The sequence below is a fragment of the Podarcis gaigeae genome (genome assembly GCF_964106915.1).
Source record: "Podarcis gaigeae genome assembly, chromosome: 15".
Lineage (NCBI taxonomy): Eukaryota > Metazoa > Chordata > Lepidosauria > Squamata > Lacertidae > Podarcis > Podarcis gaigeae.
The window spans coordinates 28,979,034-28,999,248 of record NC_139692.1 but is presented as its reverse complement, the minus strand read 5'-3'; the positions used below and the strand labels follow the sequence as shown (position 1 = coordinate 28,999,248).

Genomic DNA, 20,215 nt, shown 5'->3' with positions numbered 1-20,215 from the left:
AATATGATATTTTTTTCAGGTATTCTTTTTCACACTGCAGCCTCTTTTGCACAACAACCTTATAGGCAGGGAAACCCGCTAAGTTCCTTCACTATCTGCCTTTACTCTACTTATTTTACAGACTAAGGTTTATAGCATTATTTTTAGTATTTTTTTGGGGGGGGGGGAGGATGGACTTCACATCAAGCGCCAACAATCCACTGTCAAGTGCTTACAGAGAAACGCAAACAGATTGTGGAGCATCTGCTTGGCATGCAGAAGGTCCTGGGTTCAATCCCTGGCAACTCCAGGTAAGGCTGGAACCCTGGAGAGTCGCTGTCATTCAGTGTAGGCAATACAGAGCTGGATAGACCAGCAGCCTGATTCAGGAGAAGGCAGATTCCTAATGTTCTCCCTATAGCATGGGAGAGGTAAGTTCTCAATCCATGGCTTAACCTTTTTGCCAACAAACATCTTTCTCTGGCACTGCAGGGGAAAAGCCAGGTAGGACTCATTTTTGCTTCTTACCATACCCTCCAACATTTCTCTGATGAAAATAGGGATGTTTTGTTCCATAATAACAATAATTTTATTATTTATACCCCACCCATTTGACTGGGTTGCCCCAGCCACTCTGGGCTGCTTCCAAGATGTATAAAAACATAATAAAACATCACACATTAAACAACTTTCCTTTATAGGGCTGCCTTCAGAGGTCTTCTAAAGGTTGCATAGTTACTTATCTCCTTGGCTTGGGAGACATCCTACCATACCCTCCAACATTTCTCCGATGAAAATAAGGACTTCCTAAGGAAAAGCAGGACATTCTGGGATCAAATCAGAAACCTGGACAGCTTCTGTAAATCTGGGACTGTCGCTGGGAAATATGGACACTTGGAGGGTCTGTTTTAGGAATATATCCTAAGTCATGTTCATATTTAATAGAGGCCAACTGCCTGTGGAAAGGGCCTCTTTTGGGCTGCATGGTTTGAACCTGCACTGATGCCTGGAGAGGGATGAAGTTTGCAGAGGTGGGCAACCCAGGATGCTTGAGGAATACCAAGCCTAAAGCCTTGGTCCATCAGGGCTTCTGCCTTTCCACGCCTTGCCAGGATGATGGGGATTTCATCAGGAGCCTTTTGGAGGCAAAGTCCTGTCACTATGTTCCCCCAGCTTGGCTGTTGCCTGAAGAACATAATCAGTCCTGAAACCCATAATCAGTCCTGAAACCCTAACCCTAACCCTAACATAATCAGTCCTGAAACCCATTACGGGATTCTTTCAGAAGTGAATGGTGGGGAGGGATTAAACTGGATGATCTAACAGTCTGGTCCTCTTCCTTGGCTTCTAACATGGCTTCATCTACCAAGACAGAAGCTGCTGGAATGAGTGTCCTCACTAGGAGATCGGGGTTTTTTTGTTTCTGTCATTTTCTGCTGCCCAAGTTTCGACTTTGCCTCAACTTTAAAATGCCCACAGTCTTCCAAGGCACAGGAAGAATCAGGTTTAGGCTTTTTAACATGCTGGAGAGAAGAGGGGTCCCTTCTGCATGAATGGGGGTGGGGGGAGGGAATTCTCTCTTCCAATTCCAATCCAAGTCCTTGATTCCCAGCCGCAGCTGCACATGCAACTGGTCCCTGCAGCTCCACCACCTACAAATAGGTTAGGCAGCTCATGACTGCCGCAAGAAGTTAAAGTTTAAACGGAGAGGCCTGGCTTGGTCTGAAAGACAAAACAACCTTCCTCAGGCTCAGCCGCTCCTTTCAAGGAATCTGCCTTCTGCGTAGGCTCATTTGAGTGCATCTGGGAGAGATACCATCACCTAGCCCAATCTAGGCCCAGGAATCCCTGTTAAAAAGCCTCTTTGCTAGAAGCAATTCTACAAAGGAAGGCGTTGCCACTTTGAACAGCCCTGATCCCCAGATCTCTATACAGTTGCTTCTCTGACACCAGTGGGGAGTTTGCCATTTCATTGCTACTTAATGGTTTTCTGGTTCTCCAGATTAGAACGTCTGGATCATTACAAACAAGGAACCATTCTTTAAGAACAGAACCACTGGTGGGGAGTGTGGCCCTCAAAACCTCTTTCTCTGGCCATTGGATCTCTCCAATGGGGCCACCCCCTCACAGGCCCTGCTTCATACCCTTGAGGGTTTTTTGGCCTGCCTAGGATGTGTCCTTGAACTCTGCCCATGCCTCTTGCCTGTCCTGATAGAGGATAGAGAGAGGGATGTGTGATTGTGTGTGTAGAAACTAGCCTCCTTCATATAAAGGCAACATTTACATCAGTTGCTCCACCCACTTTTGTCTGTGACCCCGCCCACCACTGGCATGTGGCCCTTCGAAGGTGGCATGTGGCCCTTGCCATTACTAAGCAGGGGGCTTGTTTCCTAAAGCCTGGCAGAACAGAAATGGTACCAAGTTGCTGGGCTCCTACTTTTCCCCAGAAGCAGGCTGATGTCTGTACCAAACAAGCCTCCTGGAAGAGTTCATTCCACAGGACAGAAAGGCCGGCAAAAGATGGCGCCTGGAATACAGCCTTACCAGAAGATCTCTACATACTGAGAAGTGTTAGAAACTCAGATATATAATCTAATTTGCAAATGGCACCTTGAAGATAGGCTGCAGTTGCCACAATGGAATGTCTAGGCATCATCCCCCCCCCCCCACATGGGATATTATTATTATTATTACTACTACTACTGTATTATCATCATCATCGTCATCATCATTTCCATTTCAACACTGCTTCATAGTTGAAAGAACAAATCTCAAAGTGGTTTACAACACATTAAAACTCCAAATAAAACAAGCCAGAATAAATCTAACTCAAGCTCCAAGGGAAATATTTCAGATCCTTCCCTAAGTGACATTTTGCTTTCCCCAGCCACCAACCCAACATCCAGAGATCTCCATGTAGTTGCAACTGGACCCATGTCAGTCACAAAAGACACCTGGCAAATTTCAAACACTGGTATGGAGGGGAGTGAGAGGGGTGCAAACAGGAGGCAACGCTCCCAGAGACCATTCTGAGCCATTCTGGTGGCCTTCCAGAGGTTATTGAGTTTCAGCTCCCTATATTCGTGGCCACTGACCATACTTGTTGAGGTTGGCAGGAGTTGGGGTCCAGTAACATCTTGGGAGCCACAGGCTCCCCATCCCTGAATCAGTGTCTCTTCCAAGGAACCAGCATTCTGAAGAGGACTAGTAACTTTGCTGGCATACTTGGTGATGTGAGTTGTATCTGGAGAAGGACCAAAGTCCCAGGATGCTCCAAAAGGACTCCCACATCTGTGGGACGGGGCACTAGGAGCCCTCCCCCAGAGGTTGTTGGGTTCTGGTTCTCATCAGCCCCAACCCACAGGGCCAGAGGCCAAGGGAAAGTGAGCGCTGTAGTCCAGCAACCTTGGAGGGCTACAAGTCGCCCAACCCTGATGCAAAGAGGCAGAACTCCTGCAGAGAGAGATTCATGCTCCACACGTACTAGTCTGTGCTAGTGCACCATCCCCTGAACTTGTTGATAAATTATAAGCCCTAAAGCCATGTTCACCTGATGTTGCTTGAGGAATCCCTAGGAAAGGATGGATGTTTCCATGTGCACAAGGAATGCCTATAGTATGGATTGTTCCCAGTATCTCATCTCTGGATGTATAGAAGCTAAGCAGATCTGAAGCCTGGGATACAGGAGTACCATGAGGACTGGGAGCATTTGACCTGCAGGGCAGCCCCTGTGTAGGCAGTCCAAAATATGTTATTTGCATTTTGTTCTCTTCTATTGTATTAATATTAACATTTTTATCCCACCTATCCTCCAAGGAGCTCAGGGTGGCTTATATAGTTCTGTTCCTTCCCATTTTATCATCATGAAAACCCTGCGAAGTAGGTAAGGCTGAGAGGCAGTGACTGGCCCCCAAGCTCACCCAGTGAGCTTCATGGCTGGGTGGGGATTTGAACCCTGGTCTCTCAGGTCCTAGTCCAATGCTCTAACCACTGCACCACACTGCTTCTTATTAAGTTTGTGCCTCACCCTTTCAACCAAGGCTTATGGCAAACCGCGAGGGTTGAACCATGGAGAGGGAGCCAGTCATAAAGTCAAGAGTGATTCAGATCAGCAAACGGCCCCTTGAAAACAAGAGTAAAAAAGTCAGTCCCAAAGGTATAGAAATAAATAGAAATGCTTTTATTGAAAGGAAGACGTTTGCATACCAGCTCAGATGACCCCTCAAGACAAATGCAGTTTCTAAATCACATATCGGGGTGGCTGGTGCTTGGAAATCTCTCCCCATTTTTGTATTCCCAGGTGGGCAGGAAAAAATAAGAGGTTTATTGAGCCCTGGCTGTGCCGAAATACACAGAGATGGTTTGCCTTCAACCATATGCAGATGACCTTGCTTAGACGTGGATTTCCATTGCGCCAGAGCCACAACTAAGAAGACCCTGCTATGCCCCTGACTGGCATAGGCACAGTAACAGATTTAACCACACCTAAAAGGTACTTTCCTGAGAGTACTTGGAGCTTGGAGAAAGAGCTGCCATTCCCTGAAATATGCTGTAGAAAATCATAAGGAACACAGGAAACTTTCTTAAACATTCAGGCAATGAGAGCTGCTAATGACACCGATTCATACACTTCCAGATGAATAAGTACCAAACTTTCATAAAATTGTAGAGTTGGCTGGAGCCCCATCTAGTCGAACCCTGTGAAATGCAAGAGCTCAATTTTAAACTGAGGATGACCACATTGAGGATTTGGTTGCATTCTGCTCCGCTGTTTTAGACCGAAATGGACCTCTGGTGTGACGAGAACACAAGCAGGGTCCTGCTTGGTCAGAGCAAAGGTCCACCTAGACCCCCCCCCCCCGGATTTCCACCAGCCAGATGCCCCTGGGAAGCCCACAAGCAGCAGCTGAAGGCAGTGGGCCACCCCTGCATGTTGCTTCACCACTGTTGCAATTGAAATTGCTGCATCTGAACACACAACTATCATTACTAATAGCCGCAGGTAGACTTGTCCTCTGTGAATCTGGCAAATCCTCTTTTAGTCAGGAGCCATCACCAGCTTGATGTAATTCAGGCCTTTGAACAGCCTCATGCTTGATCACCTATGGCGAATAGGACTCCTCTCCAGGTGACCAGGAAGCTTTTGAAAACTGAAATAATGTTGGGGGGGGGGTTCTCTTCCCTACCACATCTTTTTCAGGAGGCTGATGTGCCATAAATGCCTAACCACAGATAAGGACAGGCAAGTAGAGTAGTGTAGTGGGAAAGCAAGTTAGCCACAATTATTGTGGACTAGAAGTTTTTGTTTAGAAGATTTGGTTTAATAGTTGCTTAGCACTGACGTGGTGCTTTAGCGCTCTCAAAGCCCTTCACACACATTGTCTCAGTTATCCTCCCAAGGATGATACATTATCTCAGTTATCCTTATGACAACCCTGAAAGGTAGGGCTGGGACTGAGAGGAGAGCGCCTAGTAAGTTTAAGGCAGGATTTGAACGGAGGTCTTCATTTCATCGTTCAGTTGTTCAGCTCAACACGCCCTGGTAATTTTCTGGATGCGAAATAGTGTGGATGAAAAGCAATCAGAAATTTGGGTAGTGAGGATTCTGCTTTGACAAAATCTGGAGTCGCTGATCCTTCTTCATGAATGGAAAATTCTGCAATTCCCCATTCAGAAATGAAGCAAAAAACGAAAACGAAAACATCCTCTTACAATGAAAGATGATACTTTTTCCATTCTTTTAGGCTGCGTGACCTTTTTGCAAACTGATAGGATGGATTTCTGAACTTAAGTTTAGGAATCAGCAGGGCGGGCTGGATTTTGGTTGCCAGCTGTCACCTCTTTCTTCCCGTTCACCAGGCGTTTCCACCAGCCGCTGGAACCAGCCGAAACCTGGGCCTGCTTTTCCCAGAAACTCAGGAACAAGGCTCAGAAATGGCTGGGGGGAAGCGAGAAGTTTAACATCCGTAAATACAGATGCCAGGAGTGTACAGATGCGGAGGGTCAGCCAAGAGGAGGGTCCAGCTGTGGGTGATCATCAGACTGAGCTTAACCCTTTCCCCACACTGCAGATACAGTTTTGCTACCCGCACAAAAGAGCATCTCGGCTACATATACACCCTTTGCAAGAACCCAGCGGCTGCATTGTTAGCAGGCTACCTAGTCACATGAGGTTACTTAGCAAGCCTTTGCATTTTGCATCCAAGACTGGGCCTAAGTGTTAACCGCAAACAAGAAGAGCTAAAATTATTGATGGTCACACAGTAACTTAGCAACCAGGGCTGAAACCATCTCTCCAGATAACATCGGACACCCCTGCCCCCGCCCTTCCATCAGAAAGTTTCCCCAACATCTCTTGTAGTGTGTGTGGGGAGGGGGGGAGGCAGAGGTGCAAACGGCCCTGAAGCAGCTGTCTAGCACAGCTCCTCTCAACCTGGCGCCCTCCTGGCGCTGCTGAACTACAATTCTCACCATGCCTGTAGGACACAAGAGCTGATAGGACGTTGGCTGTGCTGCTCCCTGCAGCAGCAACTGCAGGGCTCCAGGTTGGCAGGGGTTGGTTTAACATGTTGATAAATATGTCACTGAGATGTCACTAGAATTTAAAATACAGCATTAAAAAAAAAAGTCTTGGAGGATGCAGAACTGATATTAGCAGATTAGCATAAGGCAAAAGCATCCAAATCAAGGTGTTTTTTGTTTGTTTGTTTTTGTAATCTGCAACTGATGGATTTATAAAACCAAAGGAACAAAACTCTAAATTTCTGGATGGGGGAAAATGTGTTTGTGTGTGTGTTTAAGAATATTATTTTTAAAGAGTTTTTTTAATAAAAAAAGTAACAAAAGGGATCTCCATTTTATTTTCTCTCAACAAGAGATTATGGGTTGTTTTTGTCTTCTGCGTCTATATATTTATGGATTACATTCCAACCCTGCTTCAGGCCATGGTCCTAGGTGCACTTTACCTGGGAGTAAGTCCCATGGAACTCAGTGGGATTTATGTTTGAGCAGGCACGCATAGGCTTGCACTGTCAGTGTGATTCCTGTGTAAATAGGGGTTTGAACCCAGGTTCGCCCCATCTGAGTTTTACGCCCTGTTAATTTACACTGCCCTTTTCCTCCAGCGGAACCCCCAGAAGGATGAGTTAAAAGAAAGAAGCATTTTTTAATAATGATAATGATAATAATAATAAAAAAAAAATCAACCCTCCCAAAAACCTGACTTCTTAATTTAAAGAGAGAGAAGAATGAAAGAAAGCCTTCCCTCTGATATGGGATTAGAAAGCCTTATTTTTGCCCGCTTTCCCCCAACGTCCCCCCCCCCTTGCCATCTCCAGCTGATCATACAAGGGAGGTAGGAGAATGTGCTACTTTCAGCAAATCTCACTTGTAAAAATGGTGTGTGATTCGTGCGCTGGTGCGGGTGGGAAGGGACGGGACATTTCAGCCCACACAGGCGCTCCGAGCCAGACCTATTAGCTCTCCTGGAGTACAGTACAGCCGCGCTCAAAACACATACAGAGAGAGAGGGAAGGGAAAGGGGAAGAGAGAGAAAAAGACAGAGGGAGGAGGGAGTGATAGGAGAAGAGAAGAGTCAATTACACCCAAAGGGGAAAAAACGCTTCCCTGGAGATTCCAGGCAGCGGCTCTCGGATTGTGGTCCAACTGTCAGGAAGATGCTCCTGCCCTAACCCAAGAAACAGCCGGAAAGCCGGCCAGAGCTCCCTCTTGACTTGAGATGGGAAACCAAACCACTCGCTTGCACCATACAGCGTACCCACGAACTCCAATTCAGGGGGAGAAAAGAAACCCCGGGAGATGGGACCCCGGGCACAAACCAGACGGTCTAGGGGTGGAAGAAAGCCGGTAGAATCGGAGAGGAAGGAGGGGGGTCCCCAGAAGAGGCGTCGCCAAAGACCGTGGAAACAGGATAGCCCATCCCAGGAAGGCGCAGTTACCGAGGAGCGAAGTTGAGCGCAGCCGTCGCCCGGGGACCCTCCGGCCCTGACCCAGGGAGAGCGGGGCCGGCCAGGCGCGTCCAGGCTAGTAACCCCGCGCGCCTCGGGGCACGCGAAGGACCGAGAGCGCGGCGCAGCGGCCCACTTACCCGGCGAAGGGAACATCTCGGCGTCGACCTTCTCGGTCTTGATGATGGTCAGGGTGGGCTTGAGGTCCACGGCCGCCTTCATGGTCCACGAGGGGGAGGGGGGCCTTCCGGGTCGGATCCTTCGGCCCCTCTGGCCAGGAAAGCGCCCCGCGCCCGCGCCCCCGAAGTTGGAGACTCCGAGCTGCGCCCTCCGAGTCTGCCGCCGTGCGCCCCGCGCCCGCTTCTCCGCCTGCGGGGCAGCCCGACGGGCTCCGTCCGTGGCGCGCTCGCTGGCTGGCTCTGGCGCTGCCTTCCGCCTTCCCGTGCCTCGTCTCCGGGGCGTTCCTGCTCCGGCCAGCCCCGCCGCTGCCTCCTGCCTGCCCGTGGGTTTCTCTTCCAGCCCAGGAGCGGCTGTAGGCGCGGAGCTCTCTGGGCTGCCGCCGACGGGAGGAGGGAACAGGGGCCGGGCTCCGCTCCGTGACAGCGGCCGGGGTGGGACCCGCCTGCCTCCGCCCCTTCGCCGCCGCCCAGACCCTCCGCGAAGCGCCTTCGCCTCTGGACCGCGCTCTGGAGAGGGGCTCCCCTCTCTCTCTCTCGCCTTACTCCGCATTAGTTAATCCGGAGTAAGTCTCCCCTCAGGACCAGAGCTGTAATCAGGCACTGAAAGGGGAAGGCGGGAAGGGGGATGGGACTTCACGCTTTACTTGGTCCCTTGGGAGCAAAAGAAAATGGGTGCTGGTCTTGCTTTCTTCTTCATCGCCAAAGTCATGGGATTGTAGAGTGGGAGGGGAACCCCAAGGGCCATCTAGTTCAGCCCCCTGCAATGCAGAAATGACAGCTAAAGAATCCCTGACAGGTGGCCATCCTGCCTCTGCTTCAAACCTTCCCATGAAGGAGAGTCCACCACCTTCCCAGGAATCACCATCACCATTGGCATTGCCAAACCACTTAACATGCCAAATCCCTTAGCAGTTTACCGGTATATAGCACACAGTAAGATAGTGGAAAGGAAAAGCTCTATGTGTCATTTAGAACCGAAAACACAAAGAAATGCATTGGTAAAAGCAGAGGAGCCATCTCAGCCTCTTCATAAAGTGGGAGGTGGTGGTTCTGCAGGGGGATGAGTTTCCTCTCTCTCTTGCACACACAGAACTGAATTTTTATAAAAAAAATCTTGCTAGTTTAATACAACACACAGAGACATACATACATACAGTGGTAGGAATTTGGGGCAGGTTGCTGGGAACTGTAGCTCTGTTAGGGGGGAACTACAGTTCCCTAGGATTGTCTGGAGGGGGAAAGAGTGTTTTCAGTGTGTGAGGGTTGAAGGCAGGCCCCCTCCCCTTAAAGCCCCCTTTTCATTATTTTCTTTGCCGCTAGGTTGACCAGCAATGCTACAGAAGGATGATTCTCCCTCTCTTACATATCCATTAATCATGATGAATCACAATAACTCACATTTACAGTGTCCATAGCTCTTCACATCCATTATAGCTGTACAATTCAATACATTTTTATGGACTGAGTGTGACTTGAGAGGGCATGCATTTGACTGCGAGGGCGGAGCAAGAAGTCAGCTATTACAGATCTTGCGCATCTACTTTCCTGGGGGGTGGAAGGGGGATGCTATCCCAATAACTGGAGCAGGGATGGGGGAACCTGGGAGGCCCCCTCCAGATGCTGCTGGGCTACAATTCCCATCACCCCCAGCCAGCATGGCCAATGGTCAAGGCTGATGGGAGGAGTTGGAGCGCAGTCATACATGAATGGCCACAGGCTCCACAGTCCCACATTACAGAATGCAAAGGGAAATTTGATGGGCTTAGAGAGCAAGTGGCACAAAGCAGGAGTGGGAGACCTTTGCACATGTTCTGCTTATCAATATCCGGCTTAACAGACTAGGGTGCCCAGAACTGGACCCAGGTTCATATTAGTTCTCTGGAGTGTGTGTGGATTGGAAGGATGCTGCTGAGCAAGTTAATATGGTTTGGTCCCTGATGCTGCCCTTCTTTTGTGACCATCTTATTCTGAGTCACAACCTCGAAAAAAGCTCCCAAACTCTCCTGAGAAAAAGCCCAAACTCTCCCACACTTGTAGCAGAGGGTGGAAGACATTTTGAATTTGGGCAAGATGGACAATCTTGCTTACAGAAGATGGGTTGCCTTGGAGAAGTCCAGTTCCACGAGGCAAACGTGTTGGGGTGTATACTACCAAATTAGCTAGTGGGTGCAGGAACATCAAAAGAGTCCTGCTGGATCAAACCAAAGGTCCATCCATTCCTGCATCCTTTCCTTCAGTGGCCAACCAGATACCGCTGGGAGACACCCACCTCCCCAAGCAGGGCTTGAAGGAAACAGCCCACTCTGGATGGACCTGAGTGGCTGGGGCAACCCAGTCAGATGGGGCGGGTACAAATAATAAAAATGTTGTTGTTGTTGTTTACCCAGAGCCAGACTGCCCTTGATCCTGGAGGTAGCAAGGAGCCATGGATAGCTTTTAAGAGAGTCTGTGTACTGGTCCAGTAAATGCTTCCGCTGCGCAACCAGCAACAGTTCTCTTTGCAGAGTATTAATTAAGTCCAGTGCAGAGATTCTTGTTGCAGTACAGGCTTCAGAGTCTCAGTAGCAAAGGAATAACGACACAGGGAAGCCTGTCTTTCCAAAGACAGGTTTATTGCAGACAGATAACAGAAACACCTCCGGAGCTTTCAGACATTTTTGCTTCACGCCCCGCAGGCAGAGAAAACAAACACTCTTTATATACTGAGCAACTTAACAACTTAACGAGCTTGACTACTTAAAGTCACATGACATTGCTAACTTGCCAGCGTCTTAGGTTTCACACCCTAACACCCCCTCTCGCTGGCAATACAAAAAACAAAATTACTTCAGACCCATTTCTTCACAAAAGTTTTCATGCCGCTGAAACCCAAGCGGTTTTGTAAAACCATCAGCTTGATTTTCATGACTGGGACAGTAATTTAATTTAACAATTCCTGCTTTTACCGTTTGACAAACATTTTGAAAGCGGATATCCAAATGTTTTGTACGACCTTTAAACTGCCCATTTTGTGCTAACTTAAGACACGGTTGATTATCACCCCATACAGTGATTGGAGTGATGGCCTTTTCATACATCTCTTGTGCCAAGCATTTGTAAAATTCTAGATCTCTACATAACTCAGATAAGGCACAGAACTCAGCTTCTGTTGACGACAAAGCAATCAGGTTCTGTTTCTTGGATCTCCACCCAATCAGAGAGTTACCAAATTTTATTACACAGCCAGACACTGATTTTCTATCCTTTAAATTTCCCCAATCACTATCTGCCCAACAAGTAATCTGTGCTTGTCCTTCAGAAGATAATTCAAGGCAAAAATCTTTGGTGTATTGTAAATATCTTAACACTCTTTGAATTCCTTTCCATGCATTTACACTAGGTTTTGAAGCTTCTCTGCTGAGTAAGTTAACAGCGTAAGCAATATCTGGTCTACTCCATTGCGAAAGATGAAGTAAGCTTCCCAGTGCTGACTGAAAGATTTCAGCACGCTTGAATTCAGCACTATCCTTGAACTCATTGTCTTTTACAAAACCCATTTCCATTGGTGTTCTAACACCTGCACACTCTGTCATGCCAAACTTTTTCAACATTTGCAATATCTTGCCTTTTTGATTCAGTAGAAAACTGCCATTTTTGGTCCTATCTATCTGAACACCAAGATAGACCTTTACATCACCAAGATTCTTAACTTTGAAGTGTTTATTTAACTCTTTGGCTAGTTTTTTTACTTGTTCTTGTGTCTTTGAAGTATAAATCAGGTCATCTACATAAACAAGCAAAGATTCTTGAGCATCTCCTGAACCTCTGAAATATAAGCAATTGTCAGCCTTGCTCCTGCTAAAACCAATGCCTACCAAAACATCATTCAAACACTCATTCCAATTATGAGCAGATTGCTTGAGTCCATAAATAGATTTATGTAGTTTCCATACCTGATTTGATTTACCAACTTTCAACCCTGGCGGTAGCTCCATATAGAGCTCTTCAGCCAAGTCTGAATGAAGATAAGCTGTAGAGACATCAAATTGATTCACTTTGAACCCTTTCTGAGCAGCAACTGCTAATAGTGCCCGTAGGGTTTCACTCCTTGAAGTGGGTGCATAGACTTCGGAATAATGTAACCCCTTTCTTCGCGTAAAACCTCGAGCTACAAGCCTTGCTTTGTACTCTGGTTTCCCCATCGCTGTTGTCTTTATCCTGTACACCCACCTACAACTTACTGCCTTGGTACCTTCTGGCAGTTTGGTGATGGAAAACACACCCAGTTCTTTCATAGAATTCAATTCTTTTTGCATGGCCTCACGCCACCTACTGGCCTCCTCCTGGGGTAATTGCTCAACCTCCTCAAAACTTTCAGGTTCGCAATTTGCCAAACAAGCCCAAACACTAATAGCTTGGTACCTTTCAGGAGGTATACCTTTGTTGGCACGCTTGGAACGCCTTAACAGTTCCTGTGATGTTCCTTCAGTTTCCCCCTCTGACCCAGAATCACTAGTCGTCACCTGTTTGTCCCTAGTAGTTGAAGAACTTTCTGATTCTGACTTTACACTCTCTTGCTGTACAGGTGAACTTTTAGAGCTAGAAGATTCTGACTTTACACGTCTCTCTTGCTGTACAGGTGAACTAGAAGAGCTGGAAGATTCTGACTTTACAGACTTGGGTGAACTAAACGATTTCTCACCCTTGTCCTCAGACTCAAATTCCTCAGCCTGTTCTGGAACTAATACCTGCCCTGGGGCCTGAGTTTCATTGTTACTGTTCACCACGTCAAATAGTATGTCAGGATTTCCATGAATTTTATTCCAACCATCCTGTTCACAAAATTCCGCACTTCTGCTGATTGTGATTTTCGTTTGATTGCCTTCTACATTCACAAATCTCCAACCTTTTGTGTTTGCTTGATAACCACAGAAAAGCATTTCTTTAGATCTAGGATCGCCTTTCCTACGTTGTGCCCTAGGCACCAGCACATAAGCACGACATCCAAAAACTCTTAGATGATCAATTTTTGGTTTTTTCCCAAATAGCATGAAGTAAGGAGTGTTGCCTACTGTGCTATTGTATACTCTGTTAAAAGTATAATTCGCATACAGTGCAGCCTCAGCCCAAAACTGCTGTGGAAGTCCAGAATCAAACAGCAAAGCAGCAATGGCTTCCTGTAATGTTCGAAATTTTCTTTCAGCAACTGCATTCTCCTGTGGTGAATAGGGATTGGTAAGTCTATGAACTATACCTTTCCTTTTTAACCACGTCTCCAGCGTGTGGTTCACATATTCCCCACCACGATCTGATTGTATTTTACGCACCCTGGTGTCAAATTTACATTCGACTTCTTCAATCCAATCCATCAGGATGGAAGCTGCTTGCGATTTTTCTTTCAGAAAGAAAACCCAACTAGCCCTTGAAAAATCATCCACCAAAATTTGCATAAATCTCGCACCTCCAAGCGATTTGACTGGCATAGGGCCACACACGTCTGTGTGCACAAGTTCAAAGGGTTTCTTGCTTACTCTGTCAGATCTAGGATAGTTACATGTCTTAACCTTAGCATGTTTACAAGCACAACAATCCAGAAAATTTGGACAGGGTTTAATGTTACACTCCTCAGCTAAATCTGGCATCTTGCTTACATACTTAAAGCATATATGAGCTAACCTTCTGTGTAGTAGATGTGCACAACCTGTATGAGGAGCCTTATTTACACACTTAGCTTGCGCTTCACCTGTTGAACATCTACCTGCTGCTAACTGCTCTTCATCCAAAACAAAAAGCCCATCCTCACAGGGAATTTTAACTAGCTCCTTCCCCTGTTTCGAAATGGTGCACACATCATTTTCAAACTCAACCTTAAAACCACTTTTTACCAGGCATGACACACTCAAAAGTCCATTCTTCATTCCTGGAAGAACGAAAACAGGAAGGTTAGTTTGCAAACAATTAACATAAATTGTGCCTTTAAGGTTCATCTCTCGTTTACTATTGTCTGCTATAGTCACAGTTTTTGCAACTGGCAATGTCTTGCAGTTCTTCAAGCTGCCACTAGATGTCGCTGGAACTAAACTGTGACTGGCTCCACTGTCAATTATCCACTTCAAGGTTTGTTGGCTCCTTTTAAGACTCTGTTGTGCTGCCATTGCAGATAGTCCCTTATCAGCACCTGCTCCCCCTCTGGATCGTTGATTCTTGTAGCTCTCACTTCGTCTTCCCCTGTAGCTCCGGAAACTGACCTTGGACTGTTGAAATTCCTGTTGCTTTTCAGGACACTTTGCTATCAAATGAAACCTGCTGCCACATCGAAAACATGACTTGCTGGCCATAGCAGACACTTGTGAGGCTTCCTTACAGCTCTGCCTGCTAGTTCCCCCACGCTCTATGGTGGCTCTATGGTGAATTCGCCTAAGAGCTTCCCAAATTTCAAATGCAGACCTTAAATTTTCCACATGAGGTAATTGGGAATCGTCTATCGATACCATCAACATGCATCTAGCTTTAGTGTCCATTTTATCATGTTCCCTGTTCTGAGCATGTGCAGCAGCCTCTTGCTCTGCTGTGGCATCTGCTGCAACAGCCACAAACGGCTTTCGCCTCTGGACATAGTCAGCCCACACTTCTTTGGCTTCCAACCAGACTTGAGCCCTCTTAGACCACTGCACGTAATTAGCAGAGTTCAACTTTGTAAAGGGAACCTGGAAATTTTCCACTGCCATTCTTGGGGTCTGCTGCTACTCCCTCTGTGTGCCCTTGCTTCTCTTTCCCCTTGGGATTTGTTTTACTCACTTTTCAGACGCCTCCAGCCTCCTCTGAAGCCTTTTAAACTTTTTTCCCTCCGTCTCTTCACTAGCAACCTACCACCGTCCTCTGTTTTTATTAACAAAACAAAAACAGAACGGGAGGTGAAGCTAGCCTTTTGCAGCTAATGAAGCTGTAAATCTTCACTTACGCAGCTCTCTCAACTTTCTGCAGCCTCTCAGTTCCTTTAAGAGCTGGATTTACGACCAAGCCGGTCTTCTCTCATCCGAAAGCTGCTTTCACTTTCTCTGCACACAATACAGCTGTAGAAACGTAGAAGGAGCCATAACCTAAGAGAGTCTGTGTACTGGTCCAGTAAATGCTTCCGCTGCGCAACCAGCAACAGTTCTCTTTGCAGAGTATTAATTAAGTCCAGTGCAGAGATTCTTGTTGCAGTACAGGCTTCAGAGTCTCAGTAGCAAAGGAATAACGACACAGGGAAGCCTGTCTTTCCAAAGACAGGTTTATTGCAGACAGATAACAGAAACACCTCCGGAGCTTTCAGACATTTTTGCTTCACGCCCCGCAGGCAGAGAAAACAAACACTCTTTATATACTGAGCAACTTAACAACTTAACGAGCTTGACTACTTAAAGTCACATGACATTGCTAACTTGCCAGCGTCTTAGGTTTCACACCCTAACAGCTTTATCCTCCAACAATTTGTCTAACCTCCTTTTAGAGCCTTCTAAGTTTGGTGGGCATCTAAACCTGAATAGTTCAACTCTGCCCTGTGTGAAGGAGTCAACCGCCCGTCCCTCAGCATCACCAGATGAAGTGCTGACACTTTTTCTCCTTGTCCATCATTCTGTAAACCTTCACCTTTCCCTCCCCAGGTAAAAAGCCTCAGACACTGTCACCTTTCCTTGTAAGGGAGCTTTCCAGTTCTTCGATATCTTTTTTTTTGACATGTGACGATCAAAACTGTACATGGCGGCATTTTAACTGCCTTGTGTTTCACCCACATGCAAGGCCGCAACCCCCCTGACTTCAATACTTGGTTCAGTTTAGTTAAAACGTTGAAGGTGGAAGAGGTTTTGTTTTGTACATGGAAAGGCGGACGCGATGCTATTTTCTGTTTGTCCAACCTCTTTGTTTTATAGTTGCAGGGTTGGTTTTTTAAAAAAACAAGAAGAAGAAAGAACAGAGGAGGGCTTTTAGTAACAAATGTGTTTTCTGAAAACAAGGGGACATTGATGAGAGACAGCCTGGAGGAATCCACAGTGGGTCCACCTTTCAGAAAATTAAGCATGTGTGAAGTTGCATTTCAAATCAGTGAGAAGTAAAAAAAAAAAAGAAAAAAAAGGAGGGGGATTAAGACCCAAAAGTGCTGACTGCTTATTTTCCCCACCAATTTCACCTGAAACCAAGGATCCTTCCTTTGCAAGGCAGGGTTGGGACCGCTCCTGCCACAAAATATGCCGAGATCTCTATCACCCCAGCAGCTCGTGAGCCTAAATGAAGGTCTGGGGGGAAGGGTGTCTTGGTTTGCACATAAAGTATTTTATTGCAACTTCTGTAGCAAAAACACCCGACCACAAACGGCAGAGCACAGATAGGCGTGTATGACTCACAGAGGTCCATTTACCGGTATATACATATACATCTATATATTTATAAGCCTTTTTTATTACAAAAAAAGAGAGTACAAACGTCATTAGCAACCTGTTTCTTGTGGCTCTTTCTGTGAGAAAACCTAACAGTCTTAGTTGCGTGCTGAGCAACTGCAATGTATTTCTTGAGACGCGCTTGGTTCACACGCAGACACATCCATACTGACTTGCCGCATCAAGTGGTGAGTCACTCATGTGAACAAGTCAACCCAGATTTAGCAGGCAGCCTTTTCGTATTGCCCGATGCCAGCTAAAATGCTGGGCTTTTCGATGGATCAGTTCATATGCTCAGCTGCAGGGATCAAATGCATAACATTGGTTTGCAGAGAAATAGCAGGGTTTACCAAACTTGGGTCTCCATCCATTTTGGGTTTTTTGGACTACAACTCCCATCATCCCTAGCTAGCAAGACCAGTGGTCAGGGATGATGGGAACTGTAGTCCAAAAAACCAAAAAAAAGATGGAGAACTAAGGTTGGGAAGCACTGTGGTGCATATGTGTGATGTGCAGAAAAGGTGTTACGTCTTCTCCAGACCCCAATCCAAATTTCATGATCATCCACCATCGTTGTGTGAAATCCTACAGCCCAGAAGTTATAGAATGTATATAAGGGGACAGAAACCCACAAATGTCACAGAACCTCCCCAAGCTTTCATCTTGAGGCATGTGGAGAATGGGTGAGCGCTCACTGGAAGGACAGATCCTGAAGCTGAGGCTCCAATACTTTGGCCAACTCATAAGAAGAAAAGACTCCCTGGAAAAGATCCTGACGTTGGGAAAGATGGAGGGCACAAGGAGAAGGGGATGACAGAGGACAAGATGGTTGGACAGTGTTCTCGAAGCTACGGACATGAGTTTAACCAAACTGCGGGAGGCAGCGGAAGACAGAAGTGCCTGGCGTGCTCTGGTCCATGGGGTCACAAAGAGTCGGACACGACTAAACGACTAAACAACAACAAAATCTTTCAAGAATGCTTGGTACAAAGGGAGGTGGGGACCTTACCCAGCCTGGGGCTGAAGTTTCTTGTGGGAGCCTTCCAGGGGCAGCCTGCTAGTGGAAAGAGGTGCTGGGCCTCATGCTTCTGGAATGAGGAGTGCTGTGTCCTGTTATGTCGACCATCACTATCAAATCTTCCAGCAAATGGTGCATGGATTTGCCACCTTGGGGACTGCTCCTTTCCCCTGGAAGTCCCTATACCATCTCAATCCTTTGCTTCCAGAACTACTAAGTGTGGCTGTATTTGCCTTACTATGTGGAACATTGGTTGCTAGGCATGCAAATAGGTCTGACATGTGGGTGGGGATTGGTCTAATAATGCTTAACGATGCAAAGGCTCAGGCAGTTCCCTGTGGCAGGAGAAAGCAGTCATATTCTGCTCTATGGGGACATTTAGGGGGCTGTCCCCAGCTGAAAGGTTCCAGTTTTCCCACGTCCCTTTTGCCATATATTTTTATATATACAGTATAAAACATCAGGGGAAGAAGGTAGGCAGAGGAACTCATGAATGACAGGAGAAGATTCGCTGCAAGTCCATCTTGAGATGAATCATTGCAAAGGGAGGGAATTTGGGCAAGATTGCCAACTGCCTTAAACAGGCCCTGCTCCTATGCTTCTAATGGCAGCTCAAACTGCAGGCCTGCCTCCTTGCCGTGACAAACTTTGCCTCCTGTTCCTGCAGACTGAATTCGATGGCCGAGGTGCTCTAGAGAACAGCAGGGCAGCTTCATCACAAGCACAGACGCCACCCCCCACCTCCAAGTCAGTTGGCAACCCTAGCCATGCAAGAAAGAGTTTGAAATCGAGCATAAAAGAAGCAGCTGGCTTTGGAAACGACTCGTTGCAGGCTCAGATGGAGAAAGAGAGATGATGCAATTTTCACAAGCCCATAATCTCTTCTTTTTTTCTGCATTGCATTGGAATGTTGTAACTTCCAGAGGCACAGAGGAGCAAAAGCACACACACACACACACACACACACACACACACACACCCCACCGGGTAATTCACAAGGGGGGGGGGGAGGCCTCGCACGATGGATATGGATGAGGAAAAGAGGCAGGGCCTGGTTCACACATAGCACCTGCAGCTTTGATGCTGGGAGGACAAGGCTGTTCAAATGCATCTGTGGTCCCCCGAGTGTGAAAGCGGGCCTGACTGTTCCTCGGTTTCCTTTCCGCAGCGTTCAAGGCTCCATGCGGTTCTCAGGACGAGCATCTTCCTCCTCCCACAGCAAAACCACAAAACCTCCTGGAACGGAGCACAAAGCAGAGAGAGAGAGAGAGAGAGAGAGAAAGAGAGAGAGAGAGAGAGAGAGAGAGAGAGAGAGAGAGGCCTGCTCTGAACAGCTGAGCGGCTAGCCTGGGCTGTCAGCATCACTCCCTCCCCACCAAAAAAGAGAAAAAGTTTCCCACGGAAGTGATGGCCAGTAAATCCCAGACGCGAGCCTGAAGGGAGAGCGCAAGAAGGCGGAGTGGCAGGAAGGAGCAAAGATCAGCATGGAGAAGGCCAAATCTCACATTTCTCTCAGTTGGGAAAGCTGCCTCAAACTCCTGCTTGGCTTTGTTTTGGCAAAATGACACCTCTCCATCCATTGGCTGAGAGCCTGCACACCTGAGCGGAACAGAGACATGAAGGATTCCTCCAAGGGACCCAGTTATTGAGTTTCCACCTTGGTTTGCTTGCAGAGAAATCTTTCCATAATAGTTGATCGCCTCTGAATTTAAAATGTTGTGTGGTTTCTTTCCCTTGTACGTAGATATTCTTTTTCTAAAGCACTTTGGTATCTTGTATGCTATACTGGCATGGAAGTATTTTTTTTATAGATAAGTGACTATGAAATCCTCGAAAGCTGTCAGTGTAGGCAACGCTAAGGCAGATGGACCCGTGATCTGACTGGGTGCAAGGCAGTTTCCTGCATCCATCCATTAAGGACCATTAAGAGTGCTGCCTTCTGACTTGGGAAGCCTGCCTCCTGGCCCATCTGCTCTCCTGGCGAAGCGAAGCAGCCCTCCTCCCTCCACACGTGTTTGAGTTTGTTGGGGTGGTTTTCTTGGACGGAGATCCTGGCTGCCCAACAATGCAACTCTTGTTTTTCTCTTGTTACGCTGCAAAGCAGCCCTGAATAGATCCATCAAAAATTATAAGCAGGGGCAGCCCCCTGAGGCTCTGAAAGATCACAGACCGCATGCAGGGCCTGAACAAAGACCCCGCTCTTTCCGAACAATTAGCCCGGCTAAAAGGACATCTATCTCCTTCCATTAGGGCCACCACGTGCCTCCGAGTCATTGCATTGTACGGCTAATTAAATAACATGCCTCTCTCCCCATGCCAGTCTCCTGATTAGCTTTTCTCAGTCAGCCAGACACAGCCACGCCAGGCCCAGTGAAAGCAGCACTCTTGGTGATGCTCTGTTTGTGTTGAAAGTTATTTTCGTATTTCGAAACTCATTGTTGGACATCTGCTGAGCGATGATCTCCGAGACTTTGGTGTGTGTTTTTATTGCTACAAGGGAATTTTAATTTCTCTATCAGGACTCAGCTCATTCACAGCCATTGATAAATCCATTCATTCATTCATTCCTGGCATCCAGTAAGCATCAGTAGAGAAGAGGTTAGCTCTCCCAGTCTTCAATCCCAGAGCAACCCAGGAAACTGCCTTATACTGAATGAGGCCATTGGCCCATCTAGC

General features: G+C 47.0%; 1 protein-coding gene across 2 annotated transcripts in view; it reads right to left on the bottom strand.

Moving 5' to 3' along the window:
* The window catches only part of ETS1 (ETS proto-oncogene 1, transcription factor), a 114,629-nt gene that overhangs the window by 52,753 nt on the left and 41,661 nt on the right, over positions 1-20,215 (bottom strand). The window contains exon 1 of one of the 2 annotated variants that reach the window (XM_083714687.1): positions 8,087-8,516. The exons of the other annotated variant lie outside the window; for it this stretch is intronic. Coding sequence (XP_083570813.1) covers positions 8,087-8,168 — 82 coding nt within the window. The 5' untranslated portion in view covers positions 8,169-8,516. Of the gene's footprint in view, positions 1-8,086; positions 8,517-20,215 lie in introns of those variants that run through there. 2 annotated transcript variants of the gene reach the window in all.